At 44.3% G+C, this 12,163-nt stretch overlaps 7 protein-coding genes across 7 annotated transcripts; 5 read left to right on the top strand and 2 right to left on the bottom strand.

Annotated features, from left to right (window-relative positions):
* Window positions 1-1,069: 1,069 nt before the first annotated feature.
* HPODL_02400 (D-aninoacid oxidase, FAD dependent oxidoreductase) lies at window positions 1,070-2,113 on the top strand (the record flags this gene model as incomplete). The annotated part of the gene is made up of 1 exon (XM_014076703.1): window positions 1,070-2,113. One exon carries the CDS (start codon window positions 1,070-1,072, stop codon window positions 2,111-2,113), a length of 1,044 nt encoding a protein of 347 aa, XP_013932178.1.
* A 181-nt stretch (window positions 2,114-2,294) lies between these two features.
* HPODL_02399 (uncharacterized protein) lies at window positions 2,295-4,088 on the top strand (the record flags this gene model as incomplete). The annotated part of the gene is made up of 1 exon (XM_014076702.1): window positions 2,295-4,088. The coding sequence occupies one exon, from the start codon at window positions 2,295-2,297 to the stop codon at window positions 4,086-4,088; it is 1,794 nt and encodes a 597-aa protein (XP_013932177.1).
* Window positions 4,089-4,323: 235 nt separating this feature from the next.
* Window positions 4,324-5,397, top strand: HPODL_02398 (NADP-dependent alcohol dehydrogenase 6; the record flags this gene model as incomplete). The annotated part of the gene is made up of 1 exon (XM_014076701.1): window positions 4,324-5,397. One exon carries the CDS (start codon window positions 4,324-4,326, stop codon window positions 5,395-5,397), a length of 1,074 nt encoding a protein of 357 aa, XP_013932176.1.
* Window positions 5,398-5,421: 24 nt separating this feature from the next.
* On the bottom strand, window positions 5,422-6,900 carry HPODL_02397 (Glycine/D-amino acid oxidases (deaminating); the record flags this gene model as incomplete). The annotated part of the gene is made up of 1 exon (XM_014076700.1): window positions 5,422-6,900. One exon carries the CDS (start codon window positions 6,898-6,900, stop codon window positions 5,422-5,424), a length of 1,479 nt encoding a protein of 492 aa, XP_013932175.1.
* Window positions 6,901-7,169: 269 nt separating this feature from the next.
* Window positions 7,170-8,681, top strand: HPODL_02396 (MFS transporter, allantoin permease; the record flags this gene model as incomplete). The annotated part of the gene is made up of 1 exon (XM_014076699.1): window positions 7,170-8,681. One exon carries the CDS (start codon window positions 7,170-7,172, stop codon window positions 8,679-8,681), a length of 1,512 nt encoding a protein of 503 aa, XP_013932174.1.
* An 8-nt stretch (window positions 8,682-8,689) lies between these two features.
* On the bottom strand, window positions 8,690-10,288 carry HPODL_02395 (Sugar (and other) transporter; the record flags this gene model as incomplete). Its single annotated transcript, XM_014076698.1, has 1 exon — window positions 8,690-10,288. One exon carries the CDS (start codon window positions 10,286-10,288, stop codon window positions 8,690-8,692), a length of 1,599 nt encoding a protein of 532 aa, XP_013932173.1.
* A 1,137-nt stretch (window positions 10,289-11,425) lies between these two features.
* Window positions 11,426-12,019, top strand: HPODL_02394 (uncharacterized protein; the record flags this gene model as incomplete). Its single annotated transcript, XM_014076697.1, has 1 exon — window positions 11,426-12,019. The coding sequence occupies one exon, from the start codon at window positions 11,426-11,428 to the stop codon at window positions 12,017-12,019; it is 594 nt and encodes a 197-aa protein (XP_013932172.1).
* Between the last annotated feature and the right edge of the window lie 144 nt (window positions 12,020-12,163).

The following is a 12,163-nucleotide window of genomic DNA, read 5'->3' as shown; positions in this document are numbered from 1 at the left end:
GAGGTCACGCCAGAAAAGGCCGGGAAGCCGAGTGATTCCTTCGCATACGTGCAATCGATTCCCCTACCAAGAAAGCACCGAAACCAAATTCGAGTCCACACAATCTCAAAAATATTTTGTTTCTTTTGGTCCTCGATTGCAACCATTTTGTTTCAATTATCCATTTCATTGAAAGGAGAGAATCAAACGAAGTTGTCATAAGTTTGTATTCAACTCTCTTCAATCACCAGCCACCAGACTTGTTTATACGGGAAATGGGCCTCTATCGGTTTAGAGTAGAATACGAACGTTGTCCCATGCCATATTATGGTCCAAAAGCTGTGGATGAATTTTTTGGTGTTGGTTTATGTGGTGGGTAATGAGTTTTCGCGTTTCTTCGAGCACCAATTTATTGCTTCTTGGTTGTTCCATGCAACTTTACTGTAGGTACAGTCCGGTATTCATTGTTAGAGATTTGTCTTTTTGGTGCGATAGTATTAAGTTGCTGTTCCACTTATCTAGAGGTAATCGATGAGCGTCCTCTGGTCTCTCATACTAGATGACATAGTCACCGCTAGGCTTAATTATTTCATCAAACTCCCGCTCTGTGCACTTTGGTACGCAACACACTTCTCGATGCACGGCAGTTGGGAGCAGATCTCCCGTCCAAGGGGCTTTTGGATGATTCTAAAAGCGTATAGGGTAAGTTGGTACGGAAACGCTGTATCGACGGAGTGCAAGGTTGAAACAATGCTTTACGTTCTAGTCCACCTTGAAGAGTTTGCAAAAGTATTTAGATTCAGAACAGCACTATTTGGAGCCACCACTGAGCTTTTTCTCAATCCTTACATTGCAAAGCTCGGCCTAAACAGCTTGACGGGATTACGAATTACCCGCACGAAATAGAACACTGAGATGACATGGAGATTAGGCGTATCAACGAAATGTGAGTTTCGAAGTCGGTTCGGGCAAGATAAATTCAATTAACCATTTTCGGTCGGAGAATTGCCCGTTTTTACTCCCCCATTGCCCGCAGTCGGAATAAATGAAAAAAAAAAACTCATCTTATCTAATCTTCTCACTTTTCGTCATGACTAAATCTATAGTGGTTGTTGGTGCCGGTGTCGTTGGCCTGACCTGTGCCTACCAGTTGGCTGAAGAAGGATACGATGTCACAATTGTTGCCAAACACCTGCCTTCGACCTCGATAGCAGACTCGCAGTACACTTCTCCATGGGCAGGTGCTCACTTCAGACCATTTCCTGCTAAGACACCAGAAGAATACAGAGACTCCAAACTTACCAGGTCCACTTTCCAGGTTTTCAAGAAACTTGCTACCACCTTCCCCGAAAGCTCTATCCGATTCATGCCAGGAACGGATTTTATAGAACGCGACGATCCGCTATACGAAAATGTCAGTGCAGGATATGCAGAAGGCATTGAAAATTTCAAGGTTCTTCCAAAGTCGGCCCTCCCTAATGGAATCAAGTTTGGTGCCACATACAATGCGTGGTGCATGAATTCTCCTATGTACATCCAATTTTTAGAGCGTAGGCTCGAGATGTACTATAAGGTGAAAATCGTGCAAGAAAGCCTTGGTTCTTTGCAACAGGTTGCGGAGTTGTTTCCAGGTGCCACCATTGTGAACTGTTCAGGACGAGGTTTAACATATTATGGGGGTTATGATCCAGCCACGTACCCGATCAGGGGCCAAACGCTATTGGTGAAAAGCCCAAAGGACTGTCCTTACAATAGTGAGACTGTGACCTATCAACTGGAAGACGGTTCTTTCTGCTTTGTCATTCCTCGTCCATTGGACGGGGGTGTGATCGTGGGAGGTACAAAACAGGTCGGAGACCTGTATCCACAGGTCAGAGATGCGGACACCCAAAAGCTGATCGAGAACGGTAAAAAATGGTTTCCGGAGCTTTTGATCGACGGAGAATTCCAAATCAAACGTATCAATGTTGGATTCAGGCCTGCACGGCACGGAGGTGTGAGAATCGAAAGAGAAGTGGTCGACGGTACCGAAGTCGTCCACTGTTATGGCTTTGGCGGCTCTGGCTATGAGATGAGCTGGGGTGCAGGCCAGAAAGTTGTAGAGCTGGTCAAGTCAGCCAAAAGTAAGCTTTAAAGATTTACGGATGTTCGATATAAAAAAATATGATTTGAAAAAAGTGGGTAAAAGTGGGAAGAAAATGGGATCAGATTCAAGACCGTACAAATCAAGAAAAATTAGGCCTTGTGATAGGTGTCGTAAGCGCAAATCAAGATGTATTATTGAACATCATGGACCTTGCCAGCTGTGTGCGCGGATGAACGTAAGCTGTGAGTTCACCGACAAGGTGCCCCCAATTAATAGACATAAGGTGAAACAAATATTAAGGGCCACAGAGACTGTCTATTTTGTGGACTCTGAAGGTCCTGTTGCAGGTCACAAAACAGGTGACAAAATGGATGATATAGATTCTTCAGGAGAATTCTCTTCCAACGCTCCAGAACGGTCAAGCTACACTAGTTTTTCCACTTCCTTATCGGATATTGCTCCAACTCGAAATTCAGATAAAGAAGCTAACGAAGTTTCTGTCGAGAGTACAGAAGATAAAGATGATCGCGGCATTTTAGGCAAGATCTCTAATTTGGTGCCCATGCCAGGCCTGAACACCACGATGACGCTTCTGACTGAAGATGAGACTAAAAACGACAAATGTGAAAGCCAATTCGTGTATCTATATCATAGTGGCTACTTAGATCCTTTTTTGCTACACAAAAGTGCAGCCTTGCCTAGTTCAGAGTCTCAAAAGTTGCATCTAAAAACCCTTGAGACTTCTTGTCAACCCCAGATGCAGATAACAATTGAGGATGGATCTAGAAGTGAGTCAAACGATAATGGATTGAAAATAGAGACGTTTTATCCGCATACATCCAATCTATTTGAGCTATTTTTGAAACACATTAACGCACACTTTCCTGTGGTATCTGCAACCGAATTCCAAAAGCGCATCAATCAAAACAGATCTTGCTTTCTACTTTTGACAGCTCTAATTCTGGCAACCGATAGCTGGCAAAGAGATCCAAAATTGACGCTTATGGAGCGGCCTAACGTGGATCCAGTCGTCCAGCAAGTCACACAATCAATACTTACCGAAGCCTCTAAACCATCTCTCGCAGCTATTCAATCCAGCCTGCTTTTGTCGCAAAAACTATATCTGAAAGGGTTTGGCATTGATGGCACACTCGAGCTTGCAATCCTGAGTGTAGCATACACTTTTGCACAGTCCATGGGAATCAATCTTGACTGCACACAATGGAACATTTCTGTTTGGGAAAAAAGAATCAGGAGGCGTCTTTGGTGGACACTCTATATTCAGGAAAAATGGTTCTCATTTTCTCTTGGCCGCAGAAGTCATATTTCCAGAACAGACTGGAATGTGTACCCGCTCACAGAATCCGACTTTGAAAATGAGACTCTATCTGAGAACAACGAACAAAGACGCTATAGTAACAAGTTGTTCTGCTTGATGGCGGAATTGACAAAACTCATGGACGGTTACGCTAGTGAAGCTGATCAGAATACTTCTCTTGAATCAGCGTATAAAAAAGCTGATGTTCATTTGCAATTAATCTCAGAATTTGAAACCAAACACTTCGATTATTTTAGGCTGGAAAACAGTGTATACCCTGACTCCCCGGTTGCTGCATTAGTGATAGCTAGTGTGACTGCCAAGGCGACAATATATAAATCAGTGCTTCATCGAATCTTGTTATGGGAGCAGGAGAAATCGGAAACCACGAATGACGTCGGCAAACACCAATCGATATCAAAAGAGGCGAAACAACGGAGCATTTTGCTGTCTGCGGAAATATTGGATATACTTGGACGGCTCCGGCCATACCATTTTGATTCCTTCTGGTATTCATGGGCTAGATTTAACTTTGCTACTATTTCGAGCTTTTTTTTACTCTTGAATCAGATGGCCTCCAAACAGCAGGAGGAAGAAACAATTAAATCGCATATTACCAAACTTCAGTTTTTCATTCAATCGAGACTATCGATCTTTAGCCACCTGACTTTAGCATCCCAGGTTTTGGACCTCAGTGGAAGGTGATCTAGAAAATGAGTAATAATAACCAGAAATCGACTTTACATTACAGAACACCCATGTGAAGAGGAAGCTATATTGATTATCCTGCTAGAGGAATCGTATATAAAACCTTATCTTGAAAAATGCAAAATCTGAAAACTCCGAAGCTATTCCGCATTCGGCAATTTCTTGATTCGGTACAAAACGGCACTGGGTAAGAATAAATATTATTACTTAGGATAATACTTACCAGTATATTATGTATCCGGAGACTTTTGAAGGATTTGCTGTGACAGACACTTCGAAGTGGTCTACAGTGTCCAAGATTGACTTCAAGCCCAAGCCGTTTGAGGAATACGATGTTGACATTCGCATTCTTGCATGCGGAGTCTGCGGGTCAGATGTTCACACAGTCAAGGGAGGCTGGAGTCAGCCTATGCTGCCAGTCATTCCCGGTCATGAAATTATTGGTGAAGTTATAAAGGTTGGAGATAAAGTCAGCACCGTTAAGGTTGGTGATCGAGTTGGTGTGGGTGCTCAAATCTATTCCTGCCTCGATTGCGAGACGTGTAAGGAAGATCACGAGAATTACTGCCCAAAGAGAGTCAGTACTTACAATTCTCTATATGCTGATGGATCGATGGCCTACGGAGGCTACTCGTCGCACATTCGTGCCCATGAGTACTTTGTTTTCCCAATTCCAGATGGCCTGAAAACGGAAGATGCGGCACCTATGCTTTGTGCGGGCATCACCACGTATGCTCCTCTGGTTGAAAATGGATGCGGCCCTGGAAAAAAGGTAGGAATTGTTGGAATTGGCGGGCTGGGTCATTTCGCGATTATGTTTGCAAAAGCGCTGGGAGCCGAGGTGTACACATTTTCGCGTACGAGCAAGAAAGCAGAAGACGCGAAAAAGCTGGGAAGCGATTACTATATTGCTACCTACGAGGAGAAGGACTGGGCAGAGAAGTATGCGAAGAAACTCGACCTAATTGTCTCTTGCGGCAACTCAGCTCAGAACTTTGATCTGGCTGGTTATCTATCTTGTCTGAGAGTTCATGGAAAAATGATTTCTGTTGGGCTGCCTGAGGAGCCATTCACTGTCAGTGCAATGCCGTTCATGAGAGGAGGAGTCTTTTTTGGCTCTTCTCATTTAGGAAACAGACCGCAAATGCTCGAGATGCTGAAGCTTGCCGCTGAAAAAAATCTCACTGCCTGGACGGAACGTCTCCCGATTTCCGAGAGTGGTATCAAAGAAGCTCTTGAGAGATGCCATGCAGGAGATGTTAGATATAGATTTGTCCTGACTGGCTATGACAAGTTTACAGCTTAAGGTTTGCAATTTATATAAATTAATCTAAAGTTTTGGTGTCCTTGAAAAAGAGTCTCCAAATCTAAGATCTGTCTCCGTAGAAAGCTCCTGCTGGTTGTAGTTTCTTTTTGTGGCCAAGCCTTCTCTCAGTCCATTGGGATCCTTTTCGGTTCCTGAAAGTGATCTCCATTTGAACAGTTTAGTGTAGAAGTTTTCACGGCCCTCGACTTTATCGACCAAGAACTGTCCCAGAACAGGCAGCATCTTGAATGCGTGCCCTGATCCTCCACAGGCAACAAAAAGGCCTTTTTTTCCCGGGACGAAATCATAAATGTAGTCGTTGTCTATAGTGTCGGTATACCAAAGCAGTCTGCTTTCATATTCCAACTTTGCCTCATACAAGTCAGGGAAAAACAGCTTGAGCCATTCGTCAACTTGGCGGATGATGTGACGCGTAAGCATTTTGGTGGGAGGGTTGCTATTGGAGGTCTTAGGAATCGACACAACTCTGCCATTCTCCAACTTAACAGGGTTGGTGTACTTGGTCTGTCTAACAATCATCTTCATGTACCCTTCTGGCTCCATCATTGGGAACATGAACATACCTCCCATATATTCTTTTTCTCTTGAATGGCCTGTTTTCCAGCCCACCATAGGGAAGACCTTGCTGTTATATTTGGCCTTGAGATCAACCCGATCCTCAGGGATCTTGAAGATGATGACATTACCTGAAGCAGCCTCGTTCATGCCGTCGAGCTCTGGGACAAGCAAAGTAGACCATGGACCACAATTAATAACCGTCAAGTCAGCATAGTGTTTTTTCCCGTCGTTGGTAATGATTCCACCGTGAACGGTCTTTTTGTCGTCCTTGTAGATGTATTCCTTGAAGGTACCAGCCTTCTCTCCAAAGACAAATTTAACACCTAGCTGGGTGCATAAGTACTTGGCATACTGACAAGCCCTCGAAGCATACAACACGCCAGAGGTGGTATCCAGTGCACCTTCCAGACTTGGAATTTTTTCCTTCAAATCAAGGGCAAATTTTACCTTTGATCCAAATCCTGCAGCATTGGCTCTCTTCACATCTACAGGATCGTTGATGTCGTATCTGAGAGGAGCAATCCCTTCCTTCTCAAAATTTGTTCTGCTGGCCTTTTCTTCCCAGCCAACAATATCGTCAAGCCTCAACATACCGCATAGATCGAGGATTTGAAGATCGGTATACTTCCTTGCTTCTTCAGGAGGAATGAATCTGATCTCGTTGTTCCACTTCTGCCAAATTTCGAACGCCTGGAATGCAAGGTCCTGGTAGTGTTTCTTTTCAGCATACTGAGCTCTAAACACCTTGTTAATGTCTGCCGAGGCAGTATCGGCTCCCTTAAGCAAAGTGTAAGCGTTGGCGTCGAAGTCCAGTCTATCGAACACGGTGATGTTTTTGTATCCGTTGCTGGCGAGGTGAAGCGCATTGGACAGACCAAACACACCAGCGCCAACAATTACGATTGGAGAGTCTTTTTCAACCATTATGAGGTTTGTATATTTCTTGCAAATGTGCGCACCTCTGTACTTTAGATTTAGAATATATACAACATCGCATAACCTAATTTGGTTAATACTCCGAAAATCCATATCAGGTGACTTGGCTTGCCACATTCGGTAAATTTCCGCCCAAAGATTGGAAAGCGGATATGCGAGATAAGATATCGCTGGCAATAGATAAACTCGAAATCAGATAAATTGGGGGATATGAAAGCCAATAAATCTGCCACTCCCTTCTTTAGTTAGTCCTCATCATGGTTTCAGAGAAAGCTGTTGATTCGTCCAAGAATCTCGTCGTGACCAGTGTTCTGTCCCCGGAAGAGCTGCAGGATGTCGACCAAGGATTTGGATATGCACTGGAAACAGACGGAGTTGTTTTGGATCCAGAGTTTGAGAAAAAGGTTGTGAGGAAAATTGACTGGTACATCTTGCCGATGATGTGCATCCTTATGTCCTGTCAGTTAATGGATAAATCCACAAATTCCTATGCCTCCATTACTGGCCTCAGGACAGACCTCAATATGAGTTCTCGAACATACTCGTGGGTCGGTAGTAGTTTCTACTTAGGGTACTTGGGTTTTTGCTATCCGGCAAGTATGCTGCTTCAAAGGTTCCCACTGTCCAAGACCCTGGGATGCGCAGTCATAGCATGGGGTGTCGTTATCTGCTGTCACGGTGCTACGCAATCAAGTTCAACTTTTCTCCTCTGCAGAACGCTTCTCGGCGTGTGCGAATCGTTCATGGATCCCGCTTACATGATTATGACCAGTCAATGGTACAAGAAAGATGAGCAGTACAGACGCTGTGGTTATTGGCTTGGGTTCCAAGGTTTCGGCACAATGCTTGGGTCTCTGATCGCGTATGGTTTCTACACCCACAAAAGTGAGTTTTCAACGTCCCCATGGAGGTACTTGTACGTCGTCACGGGTGTGATTACGATATTTTTTGGCATTTTGTCCATCATCCATATCCCAGATATTCCCGTCAAGGCGTGGTTTCTAAACGACGAAGAAAAGAAATATGTGGTTGAGAGAATCAGAGGCAATCGAACTGGATTCGGTAACCAGCATTTCAAGTTGGCTCAGCTTAAAGAGGCTGCATCCGACATCACCACCTATCTGTTCTTCTTCTACATGTTTGGATACGGTATACCTAACGGCTCTATTGGAAATTTCAGCTCCATTCTGTTGAGTACTGGTTTCGGGTTTTCGACCGAGCACTCTCTGCTTCTGAATATGGTTGGAAGTGGAATTGATATCATTTTCCCGTTGGCTTTTGCCTATGTCAATCTCTATCTGATAAAAAGCAGATTACTAGTTTGCTTTTGCATCAACTCCCTGGTGTTTACCGGCCTGTGTTTGCTTGCCTTTGCGCCCTCCAAAGGAGCACAGCTGGCCGGATTCTTCTTGTCATACCTGACTACCGCTAGTTGGGCATGTATGAGCTCTGTGGTTTCTTCGAATGTTGCTGGTCACACGAAGAAGATCACAGCAAACACATTGTTCCTTATTGGGTTCTCAACCGGTAATATCATTGGTCCACAAGCCTTCCTTGGTTCCGAAGCACCGGTGTACATTACAGCTAAGAGGACCATGGTGGGTACTTATGTAATATCTGCCACTGTCCCTTTGATCCTCTATGTTATCTACCACTTCAGAAACAAAAAGAAGGACAGCAAATTGCTTGAGTCGGTGGACGATGATACGCTCCTCGCTTTCGGAGATCTCACTGACAAAACTAACCCCGTTTTTAAATACGTCTTATAGCTTTATATTTAGGAAACCTCCTCCGAATCCTCGTACATTTCTGCCTCCACTTTGCCTTGCTCCAGCAAAGAATCCGCTGTTGCCACTTTAGCTTCTGTTTTCGGATGTCTGCTGGCAATTTTGACAATTGTCCAAGGCTTCCAAGGGTCACATTGAGCAAATATGTCGTCCAAGTCCTCCAAAGATCTACCAGCAGTTTCAGGAAACAAGAAATATACAGCTGGGATCATTAGCAGATTTAGGGCTGCAAAAATCAAATAAGTGAAGCTCTTGATGCTTTCAAATGCCACTGGTGTAATCATGACCACCAGGAAGTTGAATGACCAATTTCCAGCTGTAGATATTGCATTTGCTGGAGCTCTGATACTCAATGGTGGGACCTCTGCGGGATAGAGCCAGCCCATTCCTAACCACCCGACACCAAAGAATGTGTTGTAGACAAACAAAAGAACAGCGGCACCTATGGCAGCACCACTATTATCCTTGTTCTCCGACTCCCAAGTGGTGACAGTCAGCATTGCCATCGAGAGAGTCTGGCCCACCAAACCAAAAAGCATCAGTTTGCGACGGCCGATATTGTCAATAAATAAAAACGCTATCCAGGCAGCAAGGAAAAAAGCCGTGCCATTGCAGGCAGCTAGAATACGCGAGTTCAATGCCGACATTCCAATGTAATTTTCAAATATGGTACCAGCGTAGTAGACAATGAGATTGATACCCGATATCTGCTGGAAGATCTGTGCCCATAGGCCAAGCATAAGCCGATGAAAATCACGATGCTCTCCTTGGGAAAACAGCCTCTTGAAATCAAATGAGTCACCTCCAGCAATGTGTTCTTCCTCTAATGATTTCTGGACATCACGCAACTGGGATTTAACCTCAGGATGGTCAACTGGAGTTCCATCTAAGGCCGCAAAAACCAACCGTGCGTCGTCCAACCGTGATTTTTTAACAAGCCACCTTGGAGATTCTGGGAATCTCAGTATAAATGGCATGATAAGTATTGGGAAGATTAGTTGGAAAGCAACTGGAAAACGCCACGAGATTGGTCCGGAAGTGAAATAGAAGCCAAAGTCCACCCAGTAGGAAAATGCAATTCCTCCTGTAATGAGTGCTCCAGATATCATCACCAGTCTCCCTCTGCCTTCAGGCCTGGAACATTCTGCCTGCCACATAGGAATTGTACTGGTGTTGATGCCGTTTCCAACTCCTGTAACAATTCTGCCAACTATCAAATGTCCGACAGTAAAAGCAGAGCACTGTAATATTGCCCCCACGATCATAATTGCACACCCAATAAAAATACATTTCCTTCTACCGATTTTGTCGCCGTAGCCCATGGTAGAGAGCGCACCGAATAGACAACCGATCTCATACACAGCTATTGTGAAGCCTTGCATTGTGGCTGCATCGCTATGACGAGAAGTGTCGATAGAGGGAAACGTCTTTTTAAATGAGTCCAGCGTTAATAGAGAACCCATAACTCCTTGATCGTAACCAAAGAGCAGAAATCCAACGGAAGCCATCACACTAACAATATTTTGAAGGGTTTTACCCTTCAGACCGATAAAGGTCGGCGAGTCTTGTGTTGAGGTTTGCTTGGTCATAGTTCGAGTCTTTGGATTCCCAACGGATTCATCTCCCTTTATATCAGCAAAAGATCAAAAGTTTGTCAAAAGCGGGGCATTGCAAGACAGATCTTACACGATTAAGCGACACTTGGTAATTTAGGTCAGCTTAAAGCCACTCCATATCACCAGGCCACAGAAGGCTAATGCATGACGTGTTTTAATTTCCCCCTTTTGTGCCCCACATGATAGCGGTGTATCATTTCAATTTGGCGAGGTACATCAGCGAAAGCGCGCTTCACACAATCGTATTTGTTGGATAATGTATCAATTAGTGTATACTGATCGGACAAGTGGGAAAGATGACGTTGTGAATATTGATTTAGGAGCCAAGGGGTATTTCTGGAGGCCATAGGCTATTGAAGACTATTTAGCGAGAATTGGGAAAAGGTGGAATCGGTTTCTGGTTCAAGTATAATAAACGACGGAGAGGGGCTAGCTGTTTCAGTAATGTTTCTAATTGTCATCAATCAAGCAGGATCAAGAACTTATCCAGGAGATCCATTTCATCAAATCATCCACCATTACATCAATCTAAAATAAAAATAACGAAGTCGTATGCAGGCGAAAAAATAATCTCCTCCCGATAAAGTTCTGATTCAAAGGCTGTGCACTATTTCTTTGAAACCGAGCGCCATCAGACAACATTGTAATTATTCTTTTCCATCTATCTAGTTCGAAGTACTCGCCCACCTATTTGTATAAATACCCTTATTGAACAAAAAAATTGGGGAGGACGGCATATCATGAACTAAGGATCGTGTTTCATCTGCTGATTTGAGGCTCATCCTTGAGCTGAAACCCATAGCATACCCGTGCGCCCACTAGACCAAATGAAATTATTGGACAAGATGCTAAATCGAACACATTATTGTTTTTCTAAATGATTGAGGCTGCAATCTGGTGACGACATGTGGCTACTGAGATATTCATAGACGAGGCAGTGGGTTTGCACTATATCGAAGTTGTGGCAGACACTCTTTTCAGCTCGCCGTTTGGATCACGGTTCTGGCAGTTCCCATAAATGATGGTGACAAAAAATCTGAGGCGCTTGCCGCATTTTGTGATCCGAAGGTGTATCTATCGACGATTATTCAGTTTTGCCAAGATATCCTCATGTACGGGTTTTCCACGTTCTTACCGTCGATCCTAAAGAGCGACCTTGGCTACACTTCACTGCAAGCACAATACCTGACAGTCCCCTGCTACATGTTTTCGGGCATTGTTTTCATTCTTGCGGCCAGAATATCTGACAAGACTAGAATAAGGGGACCGCTGATTATCTTGCTAGATTTGTTTGGGGTTGTTGGATACGCACTTATCCTTGGAAACACTAGCAGCGGTGTCAAATACTTTGCGTGCTATCTCATCTGCATGTGCTTGTACGTCCCGGGGTTGAACGAAGCCTGGCTGGCCACGAACCTGGCTCCCAGATTCAAGAGGGCCATGGGTCTGGGAATAAATCAGACTCTGGGAAATATTGCAGGCGTTGTGAGCGCACAGGTGTACCGAAAGCCTCCAAAATACGTACTGGGCCATGCATTTACTCTTGGGTGCATTGGAATGGGAATTGTGTGCTCAGGGTTGAGCACGGTTGTCCTCGTTCGTCGCAATAAGGCCAATATAAAAGCGTGCGAGACAGGCGTTGATGTGCGTGGGCTGAAGCGAGATATTGGCGATGACTCGATTGAGTTCCGGTTTGTTACATAGAAGAGGCAAGTTTAATATATGTAGATTTGTAAAGGTGAGTAATTAAAGATGGGAGGACAGACAAGATGAGGATGGAGGGAGGAGCATGCTAGATCGCAGAATAGGCACTGGCGTAGCGAGCTGTATGACCACCACAAGACGGCT

Source organism: Ogataea parapolymorpha, chromosome VII (genome assembly GCF_000187245.1).
Source record: "Ogataea parapolymorpha DL-1 chromosome VII, whole genome shotgun sequence".
In the NCBI taxonomy this organism is placed as follows: Eukaryota; Fungi; Ascomycota; class Pichiomycetes; order Pichiales; family Pichiaceae; genus Ogataea; species Ogataea parapolymorpha.
This window is presented reverse-complemented; position numbering and strand designations above follow the sequence as displayed.